Source organism: Achroia grisella, unplaced genomic scaffold, assembly GCF_030625045.1.
Source record: "Achroia grisella isolate CSIRO2021 unplaced genomic scaffold, CSIRO_AGI_Agris_v1 utg2786, whole genome shotgun sequence".
NCBI classification, from domain to species: Eukaryota; Metazoa; Arthropoda; class Insecta; order Lepidoptera; family Pyralidae; genus Achroia; species Achroia grisella.
This window is the reverse complement of record NW_026712766.1, coordinates 398,427-418,011: the sequence shown is the minus strand read 5'-3', so window position 1 is coordinate 418,011 and position 19,585 is coordinate 398,427. Positions and strand designations below refer to the sequence as shown.

The following is a 19,585-nucleotide window of genomic DNA, read 5'->3' as shown; positions in this document are numbered from 1 at the left end:
AGAACTAAGGTTCTAAAGTCAAACTGCTTGTCGGCACATAGGGCGAGTATTAGGTAACGTAGTCAATAGCTTTAGCTAGTTACTATATTATAGTTATATTTAATCGAATTAGGGGTTATTCTGCGGAAGTCCATTTCACTACTTGATTGATTTACATTATATTGTTTAATTCTACCACGAGTCTAGACTAAACCGCGAGTCGCGATTTAGTCACCGAAGAGTAAACACTAGGCTTCCAAGCTATATCCGAACTCTATTCAACGCCTGATGATGCCTCGTTCAGAGGCGAAACACGTGTCGCAATATGGGTGTAGACTCAATAACGGTCGGAATTTGATCACCATTAGAGAAGGTTGTAACGGTAGTCAAGTTTCCACACCGAATATTTGTGGTCTCACACATGCTAATGGCAGCGGAATAAAACAAATAATATATATATATAATAATATATGGATTTACCATGAAATAATAAATTGGACTTCCGCAAAAGAATAGGTATTACAAATATTTACTGCAATAACTCAGAACAGTTTAAAGCAGAATAACTCAGGATACCTTGAGGAGTTGTTCTGTGACGGTAGCGATCTCTGGTCCGCTGACCTCCTGCCACGTCACCACACGGCGGCTTGTGGTCACCGTCAATATCTTCAGAAGGTACATCATCTTTTGCAAATGTTCTTTTACGCTGAAACATACATCCATCCATAACAATCCCGTCTTTTCTTCTTCTTTCTTCTTAATAAATGTATTAAAGCTTATAATAAAAAATAAGATCTTTCGGTTTCTCTTACACATACATACACATACATGTATTTCTCATATCATATTTTGAATCACTATCTCTAATTAAGTGTCCTTCTTTCGAGTCAATAACAACGTAAATACAAATATTAGGTATTACCCGTAACTACTAAGTATTTTTTAATATCAACAATTTAGTTTACTTGTACATTATTTGGTATTGCAAAAAAAAAGCGTAAAATGCCTCACCGTTTATTTTCGGAGGGGTCTGATAGTTGGGCGTGAGTTCGCATGTCATCAGCGTATGCTAGGAAGGCTGACGCAAGCTTCTGAAGGTTTCCACCACTTGCTGCCGCCACTACCTGGCTCTTACCCCACTCAGACGCAGCTCCTGGTCCAGTACGCTGGAAATTCAATATACTTTAATAACTATTAACGTACTACATGTGTTTTTTGAAACAATGTTAACTATAGACGTAGAGCAGCTACTTGTCTTAAAAGTTCAGTATATAGATCCAATTGAGAAGAACTGGCAAGAAACTTAATTGAATTACTTTTTTTAAAGCCAGTTTATTTACAATGTATATTTATATAGGTGTCTATGTCTAACATTAAATGAAAATCCCATGCATGAACAACTGCATTGCCATGCACAACTACTGATCGTCATTCAAGTAATCGTTTAGTTAGTAATAGGCTATATTTCTAGAACTGTATTTAAATCTAAATTGACAAGATGTGAACCTAACGTCGCGTTAATTTGGTTTGTTGCCTCCGGTCAGCAATAATTGATATTTTTAGTATCAGCAAAATTTGAAATCCTATCTCTCGATCTAATTAGTCCAAGAGCCTTTCTTAAAAGCGTTAATATACAATCATAAAAAATGTTATTCGAAAATAATATTTCATTTAAAGACCTAGACTGTACAGCGGTTTAGAGCACCGCGTTACCTCTGATAGTCGCACGTTTGATTCCGCACACGGTGCAAAAATTTATATTCATAAGTATGATTGTAACATCTGGGTATTTTCTATGTATTATTCATAAAGACGTTTTTAAGTATTGATATCAGTCGTTTAGTACCCATAACACAAGCTCAGCTCAGCTTAGGTCTAGATGGCGCTGTGTGAGTTGTCCAGGATTATTATTTCTTACCTCAACATTAAGACCTGGTAGTTTTTCGACAGGCAATAGCATCCGCTGTATCCTATTCTCCTAATCTGGAGATTGTCCAGGATTATTATTTCTTACCTCAACATTAAGACCTGGTAGTTTTTCGACAGGCAATAGCATCTGCTGTATCCTATTCTCCTAATCTGGAGATTGTCCAGGATTATTATTTCTTACCTCAACATTAAGACCTGGTAGTTTTTCGACAGGCAATAGCATCTGCTGTATCCTATTCTCCAGATCAGTCAAATCGTTGAGCGTTTCATCGAGCGTTGCGCTAGTTGTCGTTGCTACAGCACTTTGTGTTACAAACCTAGGATATAAAGATATATTTTTAAATCCAGAAATCTCGCGTCACAGTGTTTGTTCTGAAACTCTTTTAAAATGATTACAGATTTCTATATATTTGATAGATCTGAGAATAGGTCATAGGCTATTTTTTTACCCGCAGTTTATGTGACAAAGCAGTTGAACAAACGTTTTCCAGGACAGCTAGTATGTATATCTATACATGGAAATAGGCCGACTCATCACAAGAAATACGAGCGTGAATCTTACGTATTGATCTTTTTAATAAATGTTATTCAGCATTATGTATTTAGGATTATGTGTATACAAATTGCCAAATACCGAAATTTATACAATAGCTACTTGAGTGACAAAATATGTCAGTATAGAATAGAATAGAAGATCATTTATTCAAATAAACTTACATTGAAGCACGTTTGAATAGTCATCACATTTTTTTTAATCTACCGCTCGTTCGGAAAGCTGTCTCATCACAAGAAGAACGAGCAAGAAACTTGTGTGTTGCTCTTATAAATAATCCTTGTAAGTTCACATTTTACAAGTAGAAACGTGTGAATACAAACTACCAACCAGCAATAATTAGTGTCAAATATATAAACTAGTACTACTACTAACTAGTACTAACAAAACACAGTCATTCTTATATAAAAAGATTAATGCGCTTTGCAAGTTAGATAATATTAACAGGATTGAAGCTAATCACAAGATAAAACATTACCTACAAAAAATAAACTATGATGCTACTGAACAAATTTTAAATAGTAATTACATATAACATTAATTCATCATTAATGTACCACGAGTATCAACAAGGCAGAATCCTCTTCTATCTGTTCCCCTAGTGTCATCGAACTATAAGCAGAATTCATTTCTCTGGCGAGCTAGCAACAATTTTAATAAACTATCTAAAACAGTTAATATAGATCTATTTTGTAATAATATTAAATCAACGATACACCAACTGAGCGAGTCCTTCTTTAAATAACAATTAATTATTATTGAAAATCATGTATATGTATATATTTCTATAAATTTACTATTTGTTACTGTACTCTTGTTAATTAATTTCATATTCTCTGTTAATTTTGTAATGCCTTTATACATAGTGATGTAAATTTTTTAAGAATTAGTCTATTGTTATTAGTGAAAGCCTGTCAGTGGCTTATTATGACATATATATCGACTTTATTTAAGGTGTACTTGAATAGCCTTGGTTTTCCTTTAATAAATAAATAAATAAATAACCTATTATCCCAAACAATCAATGAATAATTTAATAAGAATGTTAACAGTGTATAATTTGAGTAATTTAATGAACTACGCACATATCGCAATAAGAAAATAAAAAAAAACTTGAAATTTTCTCTTTGTATTTTATTCTCTTTTTATTTTATTTTGTTTTCTCTGTTTATTTTATTTAATATTTATGTAATCAACAATTGATCTGGTATGCTTTTTATGAAATCAAACTAAAATATCTTAATTCGTCTGATATGTCAAATCTACTCTACTCGCTGATCTGTAATAGTTAATTAATTATTTGGCAATTCTTTTGTGGACTCCCGCGATACAGGTTCGCCGAGTGCGGGGTCTAATGTATAATCAACTTTGTAATAGTTGTACGTTTTAAAATAAATAAATAAATAGTCATAGTTCAATTATTTCGATAATTTGAATTTGGCGCCCAACGTGGGACTAAAATATTCAATCATCAAATCAGCAAATTTACAACTTGTTTTTAGATATACAAAACTCTGCCATCAGTTATTTAAGCATTAAACCAGTATGTGCAAGCTGTTTGGGAGGAGTATAGTAAATACTCCTCCCAAACGGCTTGATCGATTTTTATGAAATTTTATATGCATATTCCGTAGGTCTGAGAATAGACTGCTATCAATTTTTCATACCCCTAAGTGGTATTGTATATCCACCCCTAAATATATATGTTTTATTTATTCAATATAATATTTTCTTTTCATTTTATTATTATTTAGGATAGAAAAATATATACAACCCTAAATTTTTACCCTTCTAGCATCAACCCCTATTTTTAATATCGATTATAAATTATATGGCAAAGCAACGTTTGCCGGGACAGCTAGATTGTATATATTATAGTAAACTGGCGACCAACATGGGACTAAAATTTAAGCCAAAGATTGTCTTACCTCATAACAAGCCTATTTTTAAATATACAACATTCTGCCATCTGTAGACATATTCAAGCATTCAAACTTATTATTTACAGATACTATAGTAATTTCGTATGGGCGCCCAACATAGGCCTAAAATAATATAATAATAATACTAAAAATACATACCTCAGCAAATTTAACGTGTCCTCCAAGCTCAGCAGTTTGTTTTCGAGTTTTGCTCGTTCATTTACATCTGCCACTTTACTAATTTGGGACTGGAGTTCTTTAATGCGGTTACTGCAATCCTGGATATCAAATATATTAAAAAAAATATATTAATGTCAACAACAATTTAAAGACCAAACACTAAAACTTGATTTACACTAAATTTTAACGATAAATCCAAAGAAAACTTAGAACTACCAATTATATTATCTGTGGAACTACTAAGTTAATGAGTAGAATTCTAAATACAAAAAAACAGCATATCTAAATATATATAACTCAAAGGTGACTGACATAGTGATCTATCAACGTACAGCCCAAACAACTGGGCAGATCGGGCTGATATTTAGCATGCAGGTAGATGTTATGACGTAGGCATCCGCTAAGAAAGGATTTTGATTAATTATACCCCTATGGGGATAAAATAGGGGATGAAAGTTTGTACGAAACTTTGTCAATTTTAAACCGATCGGGCTGAGACTTTGCATGCATAAAGCTACTATGACGTAGGCATCCCCTAAGAAAGGATTTTGATAAATTCCACCCCTAAGGGGATTCTAATTCCAAGAAACTCTAATATAGTGTAGTAATAATTACAATTTTTTTTATTGAGGAATTTGCTATTATCAGGTGCTTTAGACCTATAGCACTGTGGTCTACAGATCTATTGTGCTCGCCCTTTTTTCAAAGTTTGCTACTTAGACCCGTCAGGGACAAGAATTGAAGGATATTCTTAGGAGCGATGGTTTTTATCTCCTCAGGATAGAGTGTATACTTTCCAAAGGAGATATTTCGTTTATGCATAAGAGGGGTACAGTCTCATAAGATGTGTAGTGGCGTATCCTCGTCAGTTTGGCAAATTTTGCAAATTTTCTTGAACATAAATTTCAAAGGCTTCGATGGTCCAGTGATTTAGCACACAGCTTTACTTCCGACGGCCGCGGGTTTGATTCCTCGTACGGTACTAACATTTGTAGTCATTAGTTCATACTAATGACTACTGTTAATGTTTATGAAATTGGATCTGTGTATAGTATTTATATCAGTTGTCTAGTACCCATATCACAAGCTCTGCTTAATTTGAGACTAAATGGCGCTATGTGAATTATCCAAGAATATTATATTGTTAATGTTATTGTAAAGGTAACACACCGGTCTAGCACACCGCTTTACGACCGATGGTCGCGGGTTCGATTCCTCGCACGGCACAAACATTTGTATTTGTCTGGGTGTTTTCTATGTATAATATGTTTGTATTTACAAAAAAAAAACTATGTATATGTATCAGTTGTCTAGGACCCATAACACAAGCTTTAGCTAGCTTAACTTGGGTATAGATGGCGCTGTGTGAATTGTCCTGAGATAATTATTATCTGTTTTTCACAGCATAAGCTGGTGTTTAGTACCGAGGAAGGGACATGCCAAGTCTCTCGTTACTTTATTTTGCTTGATGGTTTATTCTGTGGCATTTAAGACTATTTTTACTACTTCTTTCAAATTATTATTACTATTATCATGGTCTCACTCTCTCAGCTTTTGCTCGTTTTTTCCACACTTACTATTATTATTATTATTAAATATAGGTATAAATATCTAAGGAGATATAGAATAAGATAATGTTATTATATTTAGAAGTAGTCTATCTTACCCGGCCAAACTTATCAATTTCGTGTATATCATCAACGGTACTGCCCATGCCTCTATTGTGTACATTGGAAGGATACAGTACATTGTTCGCTTCATTTTTTATTTGATTGCAGATTTCTTGTATTACCTGCAATTATACATTATTACTATACTTACATTTTCTCCAATCATCTTGATAATATTACGTGCAGGTGTATCACAGTGTGTTTAGTTACAGATAGTCTTACAATAAGCTCTTTAAATGATTATATTAATGTAAATAATAAATGTTTAATATATTATAATTGACGACCTCGGTGGTCTAGCGGTCTAGCACACCGCTTTACGTCCGATGGTCGCGGGTTCGATTCCTCGCACGGCACAAACATTTGTATTCATGAGTATGATTGTTTGTATCGGTCTGGGTGTTTTCTATGTATATTATGTATGTATTTACGAAAAAAAAATATCTATGTATTTGTATCAGTTATCTAGTACCCGTAACACAAGCTTTAGCTAGCTTAACTCGGGTCTAGATGGCGCTGTGTGAATTGTCCTGAGATTATTATTATTATTATTATTATTATTAATTCATAATTAAATTATTGAACACATATTTGAATATAAAATTATTTAATCTGACAAAATTATTGTTTACTTGTTCTGGGTATATACCAAAATTAAGAAACGTTTGTAGTGGTCTGGCTGTTTTCTATATCCATTACTAGCTATTCGCCCCGGCTTCACACGGGTGTACATGTATTATACACGCGTGGAATTTGACTTTATTTTTCTAAAATAAAAGTAGCCTAAATTTCTTGCTCGTTCTTCTTGTGATGAGACAGCTTTCCGAATGAGCGGTAGATTAGAAAAATGTGATGACTATTCAAAAGTGCTTCAATGTAAGTTTATTTGAATAAATGATTTTCTATTCTATTCTATTGAATAAATGTTATTTTATATAGATAATTACACAGTATCAATAATGGATGAAGTCGCTATTTAGCGATAAGGCCGCCCATTGTTACCTCTTTATTGTAATTGTTTTTTTTTATTAATATGTACACCAAATGTGTGCAATTGTTAATTTCCTTTCTAATTAAGAGTTTTTCATTAATTTATTCATTCATTCATTAAAGTAAGAGGCATCCGATAATAATAATGATATAGAAAAACAGTATTTTGTTACCCACCTGTACATCGCTTGAACATTTGTTTGATGCGCTTATCAGTTCTTCAGCATCAGAAGACAGATCCTTTACATAGTTCTGTAAAGTTTCATAGATAATACAATTAGTGTAAGCGCTGAAAAAATTACATTATTTTTTTCAATGCTCAATGTTTTTTTTTTATCTACGAACGTTACGTTATCTGTGGTGATATTCATCGAATGAAAAAAGGATTTCCTCGTCCTCAATTCAAGTGACTGTTCTTTGTGTTAATTCATCAAAAGCAATTTCTAGATGAACCAGTTTGGATAATTCTTTTTTATTATTTGAAAGCTGGTGCTTTTCATGGCCCTCATGAAATTTATTAACCTTTAATAATTTATTTGATAGTTTAGTAGTGGCCTAAGCAAGATATCATTTATATAAATGACGGTTGCATCCAATAAGCCGTGAACTTCAATTAGATAAATCTTTAATCGAATTCGTTAAAACCCTTTTAATATTTAAAATTATTTACAATATTAAATATTATTTACCGACAAATCAACAATGTTGTTCTGCGAGTTCCCAGCTAGGGACGGTCTCTCTTGTAACACAATCATTTGCAGATTTTGGACTGCGTTCTCTAGTTGCAAGCGTTTATCTGTATCCTGGAAATTGAACATATTTATAGATTAACTGACCAGCAAAACTTCGTCTGCGTTTCATTTCACCAATTTGCAATATTTTTCATTGCAGCTCCCCTCCTATTGGTCGTAGCGTAATGTTATATAGCTTAAAACCTTCCTCGACAAATAGACTAGCCAAAACAAAAAAAAATCAATTCGAACCAGTAGTTCCCGAGATTAGTTCGTTCAAACAAACAAACTCTTTATCATCATCATCATCGCAGCCCGGAAGACGTCCACTGCAGAACATAGGCCTCCCCCAAAGATCTCCACGACGATCGGTCCTGCGCTGCTCGCGTCCAATGCCCTCCAGCGATCTTGACCAGATCGTCGGTCCACCTTGCTGGAGGCCTTCCCACGCTGCGTCTTCCGGTTTATGGTCGCTACTCGAGGACTTTACTGCCCCAACGGCCATCTGTCCTACGAGCTATGTGTCCTGCGCATTACCACTTCAGAGTCGCAATTCTTCAAATAGATATAAAAATTTGACGATTATCAAATTTATTTTCACTTACTTCTTCCAACTGTATACTTGTAGTGATTTCAAAGAATGCAAGGAGTTATATCACAGAGAAGCCTAGTCCAGCTCTTGCCTAGTTAAACTATTTTAATCGTAATTGATTTGCTTTATTTGTATTCAAAAATTCATAGGTCTATCACACCTATTTCAGCCACTACATAGCTTTCTTTTGCAACTGTGTTATGGTACGAACAATCAAACACGACAGAGTACGGAGCTGTAACGATATCTTCAGTAATGACAATATATGGTATATTATACCCTATTACTATCCTCATTCCATCAATTGCATCAGAATATGAGCCATTTTAAACTGTTTCTTATCATCATTGTCTTGCTTTTATCCCATTATTTGTGGTCGGCGCAGTATGTCATTCTCTTCAACTGATCTCTATCGGCCATCATATCTGAGAATACTCTCCTTTTATTCATATCATCTCTCACTCACCCTATCCATCTTTTTTACGGCCGTCTTCTCCCTTTTCATTCATCCACGTTACTATAAACGTCATATTCTTAGTGATTTTTTAACTAAAGTCTTCCATATGTTGCCAAACCAATCATAACATCAAACTTTAATCAAATACTTTAGAATTTGCTATTCAAATAGTTGGTATAAAAAAGATACCAGGTAAGTTACTTAGTTGCCGTTATATAGACACGACAAAAGAATACTAACAAAATTAAAACTCAAAAGAATACTAGAGCTCTCTAACTTTCTAGAAATTTCTAACTATAGTGATGAGATGTAATGTACAAACTTACGTGTAGAGACCGCTTGCAAGCCCAATTGGCTATATCCAGCTGTTGGACTGCATTTTTCAAGGCTATAGCGTACTTCTCGTACTCCTGCTTCTGTTTAGCGTCCAGAGTAACGGACTGACTTCTTTTCTAATAACAAATATCATAAGATAAGATAAGATAGGCATTTATTGTCTATAACTGTTTTACATCATATATGGAAACGACCAGTTTATCCATTTCGGACGTACAATATGAAATTAGAATATACAATTACATCAAATAACCAAATTACAAAAACAAAAAAAATAACTATTTACAACACAACTTAGATCAAACAATTTGTCACTCCCCTCCACCAAGGTAATATTCATCTAAGTTGTAAAAGCACTTACACAATAACCATTGTTAAGGTTCTTTTAAATTGTCCAGCATCCAGTGATTTGATGCAATCAGGCAAATGATTAAATATTCCACTTATGTAGGTACTTTTACAATACATATTTAACTAGAAGATCTCACAGTACAGCTGTCATATTTATATTGCGATCTTAAATTACTCTTTATGATCATTATGTAATGTTTAGTATTGTAACAAGCACTAATTATGATGGACGACTGAGGCTTTGAAGCCGGCTACCGCAAGGGAAACCCCAAGTAGCACCCGTGACTTGTGACACGGGTGTAGGTTTAAAAGGCCCTTTTAGAATGCATTAACACTTACCTTCACTACTTGCAGCTTCCCCCCAGGCCCAACTAAGACCGGGATAAACCCATTCCTAATACAATTCACTTTAGTACCCAAAACACAACCGGCACGCTCTGCGCTCGTCGACTGAATGCCGCGGCTCACCCAACGAAACAGGATTATTCAACTACTGACCTCCGTATTTATAGACCAAAGTCAGTGTAGTCGATCTATAAATACTAGATGGCGCTATTTATAATATTCGTAATAATCTTTACATTGGGTACTTCATTAGTACTAAACACAAACTACCTTCTTTTAATATCTTTTTTAAAATATCGGATTTTTTCTACAATAATAATATGAACTCTAATATTATTATAATTATAAATATAGGATTTCAACTTAACGATAAGCATGGAATAGGATTTGTTAAAAATGAATAAAAGATTACTCACACTTTTCTTGGTGGGTAAACAAAAGAAGTTTATCGGATTCAAAAAATCTTTAATCTTAAAACTACTAGTCAATCGTTTTGATTGACGAAACGAAATGTAATAATCTAATTCACTTACTTTAGCATTTTCTAGTAGCGAGATAGCCAGTTGCCTCAACGGAGTATTTTCCACCACAATCCTTTTCTTTCTCCTCACCATCTTTCCTGACACCAGATCCTGTTTTAGGTTTAGTAGAAGCCCCTCTAAGTCTTTCAGTTCCGAGCTCATCTCTTGAACAGCTTCTTTGTATTCAGGATCCGCAGCTAGAGGCTTCCAGGTATCCGCGAAGGTCTTCAGGTCGGAAGCGAGCTCGTCCGAGGCACTTATGAGACAACGCAGGCATTCGGGTATTTGAATCGTCGGTGCTACGAGCTAGAAGTATGATAAGACCGGAAAGAATAGTGTTAGAAACAAGAAAATTTTAACTCGTAAATTTGATAATAGATGGCGTTACTAAGAAAGTAAAACGCGCTATCGATTGTCTTCGGCCCCAGTACCTAAGGATTCTTTTTAATTTAACAGTGATGCTGTACAGCATTAGAGCAGTCCAAAAAAAATAATTTATTTAATAGTAGAATTTTATACGGTTATATCGATACCTATTCTAACCTAGGACTAATAACCAGGTCATTAAATATCGTATTTTGAACTACTGATTTCTATTAGTATCCCTTGAAACCTTCAAGGTTTCTCAAATAGTATTAAAGAACCATAAATTTCGAAGAGTCATACTTCGATAGTGGCCAGTGAGCAAGTAACAGATTCTAAGATGGTTATGAAGCCTTAGGTATAGATATAGGTAAAATAATATTATGTACATTTCCTTACTGTCGTTCTCTGACTATTGAACAAAATAAGTTCAAATATTATATTAATAATTTAATTTATAATATGTCGTCATAATGCCTTTTTATTTTTTGATAGAAACAAATTTATTGCAAACTTTTGTATGACTGGAGATAGATTTTATCTGCTAAAAATTAATAAGGATCATAAGGTCAGATAGGAGGCCGACCTTGGCGGTGTAGGCGAGTCCGGCGGCGGCGCGCGCGCAGCTGGCGGCGGCGGAACACACGCTCGGCACCGTCGCCGCGCCCGCGCCCACCCGCACCAGCCGCGACATGCTGTCGCCCACAGCTTGCGTCCGCCCGCCCACCTGAACGTGTCCGGACGTGTCACCATCGATATTACAACGACCCAGATTATAAGAAATCGCAACGGTTGCGATTTCTTTCTGGGTCGGTCTATCATTACATATATACTAACACCAGCTGACCCCGCAAACGTTTTGACGTATAAATTAAAATCGCTATTAAAAAATAGGGTTTGGTGATAGGAGGCTGAAAATTTAGCGTATTTTTAATGGCATTTTTAATTATAAAAAAGAAAAAAAAATATTGAAAAATAAAAAAAAAATTATTAGGGGTGGACAACCCGTATCACTTAGGGTATGAAAAATAGATAGTAGCTGATTCTCAGACCTACATACTCAGGAGGTCTAAGAATCTGAATATAAAATTTTAAGTACTTGTTTAAGATGTTGTGTGAATGTTATGTTAATAAGTAACGTAGTTGATTTAGTGTCCAATTGAACATTATATAGAAGGTAATATTGTTAAAACCAAAATAATTTATTACACCATTTAAATTAAAAGCAAAAATAATTGAAATCTAAAATTATACAATGCCGTGAACTGATCACCAAACAATGTATATATGTAAATTTTCTAAACAAACAATAAACTACAGGCACAACAATCGAGTACAGTACCTCCTTCTCCTGTTCAGGGTCCGCTTCTCCACCCACAGAGTATAACAACGTTGCAGACTTATTACCGTAGTCCACGGCGACCTGGCTCAGTTTCTATGAAAACACAATAAATTTAAGATGAAATAATTTTTGACAATGTTTTTAAGCTATTGCATTGCTTTTATCGTGGGCTTTTACCGCGGGCTTTGAGAGCGGCGACCGACTCAAGAAATACCCACTTCTTCTTCTTCTTCATCGTCGCCTTTTGACGTTACGAGGAATCAGCTTTCCTAATCTCGAGGCGCCATGTACTTCATTGGTAAGCATCGTCATTTAATAGGCCCAACTCCTTCATATCCCTATGGACATTAGTCAGCCAGGTGGTCTACTACGTCCCCTCTTCATTGTATCCAGGGAAAGGCACATCTTCACTACATAGTTTTGGATTTTCGCAAAATATATCCAGACTACCTAAGTCTACATTCTTTAATATTTTCGATAATTATCAAAATTAACTAAAAAAACTAACTTTAGAATTACTTTCCTCTAGTTACCTGTCTATCTCCAGTTGCAGTATTACACAGTTTATTACCACTGTGGAGTAATTCCAGAATGTTATCAATGAAACTTTGTCTGTCCTTCTCAGCTACCGTGCTATGCAGAGTTTTTGCATCTGAAAATTTCGAAATATATAAAGCATTCCTTATCATTGACTGTGGACTTTAAACAGCTATAAAGACAAAAAACAAAGGTTATGTAGCATGATGTGTATCACCTTATCACTGTATGAGTGAATAGACTATTTTGTCTCGATTGATTTTATTATAGACTAGATGTACCAGCGAATTCGTCCGCGTAGAATTTAACTTTATTTTTCTAAAATAAAAGCAGCCTAAGTTACTCCTTGTTACATCAGCTACCTGCCAAAAAAAACCGTCATAACCGGTCCAGCCATTTCAGAGATTACCCGGAACAAACAGACAGATAGACAAAAATAGTAAAAAATGTTATTTTGGTGTATATACCGTATTTGTATTCATATGCATGTAGTAAAAAACGGTTATTTCGATATTACAAATAGGTACTCCAATTTTATTTATATGTATAGATGAATACCTCTTAATTTTATTACAGAAGGAATAGTTTATTATTTGAGACAAATAAAGACGATTACTATTATTATTATGTATAACGATATGAGGTGTCGCTACTTAATTTATAATTAGATGTAATAATTACACTACTCTAGTCTATTATGACCTACGGCAATCACTTACTTTTACATATTGCATGAATTGTGCAAATGTCATATCGTCAAGATAAAATACATATCTAAACAGGTTATTAAATTAACACAAATATTGAAAAAACTGCTATTATATATAGATTAAACACCAAAATACATTTATTTACATATAAATATATGTATTTTAATGTTGAAATCATCTTCCATACCTTTCACAACTGCCGGCATTAAATCGGATAAAGTCTTCATTGACTTCGATGCAGTGTTGTAGTCAACAGTATCTGTTTCTGTAAATAATAACAACTTATTTACTACAATGAGTTTGGTTTCTAATTAATATTAGAAAAAAATAAAACTTGCAGTATTCATTAAGTTTAAAAATTTAATTTGTTGCCTAAAATAGGTACATGATAGGAGCCTCCCCGCGGCGCGCTGGTAACACCTAGACATGATAACGCAGTGTCTAGGCTGGCCAATACTCTCACCATAATGGTAACCCAAATCGTTAAAGAAAGACCTGAACAAAGTGACATTATAGTTACCAAGTTCTGGTCAAAACGTAATTAGATTTACCATTGATACGAAAGCAGAAGACCTTACAAATTATACTTAATGCATTAATAAAATGGAAGTTTTAAGATAAATTACAAAATCTTTCATCTACCTTAGTACACTACTATCTGTATATCCTAATATCGTAACCATTAGTAGACATCAAACTTACGGTTACTAGCAAGCAGTGTAGCGACCGCAGCAGCTGAAAGACCTAACTTTTGCTCTATCGCATTTTGAACAGCTATTTTTTGATCTTCACTCAATACTGGACCATCGCTCTTCAAATTCTTCATCTACGTAGAAAAACAAGTGACATATATTTTTATAAGCATGAACAAGGGGCATTTCTATTGACAGAACATAAGTTTTTAAACACTTTATTTTTAAATATGATCTCATATTTAACAAATAATTTAAATAATAATATCATTTTCTCCACAGAACATGTGTACTCTCTACCTATACTACAGGCATGTATATGAAATTTGACTTGACATAAATAGATGATAATTGTGAGTTTGACCATACCCTTATTATTTCTAAGTTTAATGATAGAGGAAATTTGTAACAATGAAATGAAATTTGGTAAACAGATATGAAGTTTTAGCGCTAGCCACTGATAAAGTAATTATAAATAATTGGTAGAGATAACCACAGTTTAATAAAGATAACCTCTATACTTTAATATACGTCTAACCACACTTTACTCTTAGGAGGTTTCGTGTATAGTTTTATGAACAATTAATAATACGATATTTATAACTAGGTAATAACAATGAGGCATGTTGAACTTGATCTTGAACAACCCGCCTGATGGTTATCCCGTATCCCTCCTTACACATCACGCTATACTGTGACGCCCATGGTACCACAAATGCATTACCATTGCGTAGGACTAAACTGTCATGCCTCCATTTTCCGTAATTGCATTAACTTATCTCACGGTTCAACCAAAAAATCTTGCAAATAATGCTGATTGAAGGTTAACATGGTTGCGAGAAATGTACATATGCAGATGATTGTACAAAGATTATAATTAAAAATAATTAAGAATTGTAAATATTTGAAAACAAATTCAATTTTACCTCCTCCTCAGCGACGCGTAAATTGCGCACTGCATCTTCAGTACACGACACAAACTGTTTTTGTACTGCCTTCTCAGCTTCAGTAACGAATGGTGCTTCATTTTTGCCTATATGTAATTTAAGATAATTTTAGTCATTTATATCTAAAACCTAAGAATAACTAATAGATGTATTAATTTTTAGTCAGCCTTTATTTTTACTATTTTACTTGTTGTAAATACAAAAATAAATAGGGCAAGAAATCTTGTCGTAATATTTACATTAGAACGCTGTTTGTTTGTTAGAAAGAACTAAAGATCTAAACTATCAATTTGTAAAATTTTAAGTGTTTAAATTATTATTTTAGGAAAATTCTAAGAAAATTTAGCAAAAGTAAAAGTTGAACTGCAGGAAACTAAAAATAAATAAAAAAAAAGAAAAAGTTTCAATTAAAAGTAAACAGTAGTTAAAAGTACAATAGAAAACTTGTCGAATCTATTTTGACTGATTTGGCATATCAGGCATAATAATAAAATATTCGATAAAGACACAAATAGCCGTAATGCTATGAGAACTACTTCGAGAGACTGCAGAATGGGGTTTTTCAAGAAGGGTACTTTTTTTAAGGGTTGGCAATGCGAACTTCACACCCCTAGCGTTTCAGGCGTCCATAAGCTACGGTAATTGTTCACCATAAGATGACTCCTCGTATTATAAAAAAACTCACTCTGTTCGCGTCGAATTTTATCCAGTGACTCCTCGTTGACATCTCTGCTAGATCTTCGCTTATCGTCCGGTGCAGTTGGACTTGGTAATACTTCGGTTTTGGATTTGGAACGTTTGGGAGGTAATGGTGGCTGATTCATTGTTGTAGATTTGATTGGATTAGAGACTATAATGGAAAAAAACCTGTTAAAGGACTGTCACACATACTCATTGGAAGTCGCAACTATCTACAACTCGCTGTCCATAGTTTCAGCTGCATGAAATTTAAAGCCAATGTATTATTCTGATGCTGTATTACTTTCATTAAAATACACTCAGAAGTTTTTGCGTAAATGATTAGCAAACATCTATTCACACCCACAAACTTCTGTGTTTATAATATTAGTAAGATATATAACGTGATAGCCTCGTTACCCTAGCGATTTTGCGTACCGCTTTAATTCCGATGGTCGCGGGTGCGATTCCTCGTACGACTAGGGTTGCCAACCAAACTTTGTAATAACGTATCCTATTTTCATCATCTGCTTCTTCCTTATCCCATTTATTTGTAGTCGGCGTAATATGTTTTTCTCTTCCATTCATCTCTGTTCGCAGTCATCTCGTTTTTTACTCCCTTTCTCGCCATATCATCTTATTTTTGGTATTTGTATTTTATACTTTTACGTACAAATAAATTAAAAATACTTTTATTTTCAACCTTAACTGTGATGCGTAAAACAAAATACTCATTATGGGTACTTAACGATTTATAATTACTGAACGAAATGTTAGATGTCAATCGTAAGTTGTAGCGTTTGTTACAACTCTAGTGTTAAAATTGCGTCTTTAAAGCAATAAAAACCCTAGAATTTTAAAAATACTTTTTCTTCCTAATACTTTTTTTTTTTCCTATCGAAACCAGTTTATACTATTTTTTTGCCAAAAAAAGTTGGCAACCCTACGTACGACTCCAACATTTGTATTCCTAAGTATGATTGTTTGGGTCGATCTGGGTGGTTTCTGCGTACTGTAACGTGGTTAGTATCTGCGTAGATAATAGTGTGCGTACACTATTATATTATTATTACATTAAAAAATATATAAAATATAAAAAACTAAAAATAAATGTCAAAGCATATTATGTATATGTTTGCAAAATAATAATTGTATATTATGTACATCATAGTATATTACGAAAAGAAAAATAAATGTATCTATATAATCATATGAGTTATCTAGTACCCGTAACACAAGCTCTGCTTAGCTTGGGACTAGATAGAGGTGTGTGACTTCAGGTACTTTTAAATTAGAACCTTTAATTTAATATAAAAAGTTAAATTCCATGCATATGAAGTATAAATAAAAAATATACTATTTATTTATTTATATACTCTTTATTGCAGATAAATTACATGAAGTAAAATTAAGAGAAAAATTAAAATTAATAGGGTACAAAAGGCGGCCATATCGCCTCTTCCATACAACCTTTGGATGAAGGAGAAAAGACAAAAGGTGGTACGTGGCACTAGAATAGAAAAAAACATAAAAATGATAAGGATAATAATATTACAAATTAATATAATAAACAACATAACATATATTTAACTGTATACACCTATATATATATGTATGTACATATATAACAATATGCAATAAATAAATATACAACACAAAATAATGGAAGCAGCAAGTAACTGTGACTATGCGTAATTGAATACATACTTCTATTGACATCCTTGCACATCTTCTTCAGTAACGCCAGATCACTCTCCAATTGAGGATACTGCTGCTCCAGACTACTTTTCACAGCTTCATGACGTGGGTTCTTGACCACCAGTTGCCACATGCTGGACAATTGTTTGGACGATGTTGATAATTCGTCGATTGCAGAGATCAGCGCCATTTGACAGGGTTGCTCGTGGATATACGGTGCTGTCAACTGTATAGAGGGTGCAAGGTAGAACTGTGTAAGTAACGGGACCCAATATCTTTATATATAAAAATTACGTGTCACGTTGTTTATCCGAGATGGACTCCTAAACTACTGAACTGATTGCAAATTTGATTAGCACATTGTGTGCAATTTGATCCAACCTGAAAGATAGATTGGTTACATCTCAATTTATAGTCTCAATATTATTTTATTCAAGAACCTTACCAACAGCAACGCGTGGCCGGGTCTGCTAGCATATATACATATAGAGGTAAAGTTTATTTGTTTGTTAGAGATAAAGCTCTTCGTTATTGCAAGTTGAAGTGGCAGTGGACTGGTCATATCTATCGCAGAACCGATGCTCGCTGGAATAGATGTGTTTTAGAGTGGAGACCACGGATTGGCAAACGTAGCGTAAGACGCCGCACAGTTAGGTAAAGTGACAACATACGTAGTGTTGCGGGTAATAACTGAATGAGAAGAGCTGAAGATCGTGCCTTGGGAAAGGCCTATGTCCAGCAGTGGACTGCTGTGGGCTGATGATGATGATGAAAGCTTGTTTATTCAGCGTAGTATCCGGTTCTACTGAACCGATTTTAAAAATTCTTTAACCTTTAGAAATGTATATTATCCCCAAGTGCTATAAGCTATATAACATCACGCTACGACTAATAGGAGCGGTACAGCAATAAAAATGTGTAAAAAATGTTCACTTGAGTGCTTGCGCCGCGTATGCTTCATAAACGGTAAATATTACGCAAAAAATATGTATGACGGAATTGTTCACCTTAAAAAGTTCTAAAAAAATCCTTTAATCCTTATCTAAATAAAAACCTTATAGTGTTTAATTTATTATTCCTAACTGCCTGACTTCATCCACATTTTATCATCCTCCACTATTGCCCGGCCAGTGTACTGTTACGTGTACTGCTCGGACGAGTGCAGTACCATTAGCTCGGACGAGTGCACCATTACATTATCATTAAAAAAAAAATAGCTGTGCAAACCCGGGGCGGGAGGTTAGCTTTCTTATATTTATATTTCAAATACTGAATTCTAAATTGTGTCTTCATCCTATTTCGTTTCTTTTCCTTCATGACCCTAGTTTGTAGTGTTTCTTTGATAATATATATTAGGCTTATATCAATTCCCTGATTTCCTTTATCGCCCACATATTTTGCAGATACTGTCTTCGTTAGAATATTTACCTGCGCTGCAGTAAGGAGTGTCTTCGCAGCATTAACGGTACGTGAGCCCGTCTGGTCTAGTTGCGCCCCAACCTCACCTCCCTCGGCCTCTGACAGCTTGTACACCGTTGCCAATATCTGAGAGGCTCCACTGCACGCTTTTGTTGACAAATTTATTATCTGAAAGTGATTTTGCAAATATTATATCAACTTATTGAAAGTGTTCTTACGTACGGACCGCTTGTTGGTAAACGGTAGTTATCGGCAATATATATAAACAACTGTACAGAAATAACGTTATAATTATATAGGAAACAACTATACCTAAAGACCATACAATAAAAACAAATAAATATTGCGAACTAATTAACAAAACCCGCCCAGCCAAATCTCTGTCATCTCATCCATCATCACATACATCAGAAAAGCACCTTAAACATACACCTAGGTCACAAGTTCCGGGAACTGCTTGGAGTTTCTCTCTGCCACATGATGGACCCATCAACCGTACGGTGAATTTATGGAATGCTAAGAGTTCATCTCTTTCTCGTGACACCACTTTCGCGTAGCTCTTCAGGGGGACGGCGCACCCTTCAATCGAAATTCAGCTTAAAAACAAGCCACTGGGCAGTTGAATTCGGTGGGACTAACGGAC

The 19,585-nt window shown here is 34.3% G+C and overlaps 1 protein-coding gene and 1 long non-coding RNA gene across 2 annotated transcripts in view; both read right to left on the bottom strand.

The window, feature by feature from the left end:
- Window positions 1-19,585, bottom strand: part of LOC131843124 (talin-1-like) — a 129,636-nt gene that overhangs the window by 31,283 nt on the left and 78,768 nt on the right. The window contains exons 55-72 of the mRNA XM_059191727.1: window positions 18,952-19,110; window positions 17,533-17,749; window positions 15,833-15,997; window positions 15,127-15,233; window positions 14,211-14,334; window positions 13,696-13,773; window positions 12,795-12,913; window positions 12,262-12,354; window positions 11,506-11,646; window positions 10,569-10,862; window positions 9,330-9,455; window positions 7,913-8,026; window positions 7,401-7,475; window positions 6,230-6,355; window positions 4,543-4,661; window positions 2,090-2,225; window positions 991-1,145; window positions 556-685 (exon numbers count right to left, since the gene is read on the bottom strand). Of these exons, the coding sequence (XP_059047710.1) occupies window positions 556-685; window positions 991-1,145; window positions 2,090-2,225; window positions 4,543-4,661; window positions 6,230-6,355; window positions 7,401-7,475; window positions 7,913-8,026; window positions 9,330-9,455; window positions 10,569-10,862; window positions 11,506-11,646; window positions 12,262-12,354; window positions 12,795-12,913; window positions 13,696-13,773; window positions 14,211-14,334; window positions 15,127-15,233; window positions 15,833-15,997; window positions 17,533-17,749; window positions 18,952-19,110 (2,478 nt within the window). The remainder of the gene's footprint in view (window positions 1-555; window positions 686-990; window positions 1,146-2,089; window positions 2,226-4,542; window positions 4,662-6,229; window positions 6,356-7,400; window positions 7,476-7,912; window positions 8,027-9,329; window positions 9,456-10,568; window positions 10,863-11,505; window positions 11,647-12,261; window positions 12,355-12,794; window positions 12,914-13,695; window positions 13,774-14,210; window positions 14,335-15,126; window positions 15,234-15,832; window positions 15,998-17,532; window positions 17,750-18,951; window positions 19,111-19,585) is intronic.
- On the bottom strand, window positions 13,696-15,227 carry LOC131843151 (uncharacterized). The gene is made up of 3 exons (XR_009357524.1): window positions 15,127-15,227; window positions 14,211-14,334; window positions 13,696-13,773 (listed from the first exon to the last, which is right to left on the bottom strand). It is a non-coding gene; the product is annotated as an uncharacterized LOC131843151 (long non-coding RNA).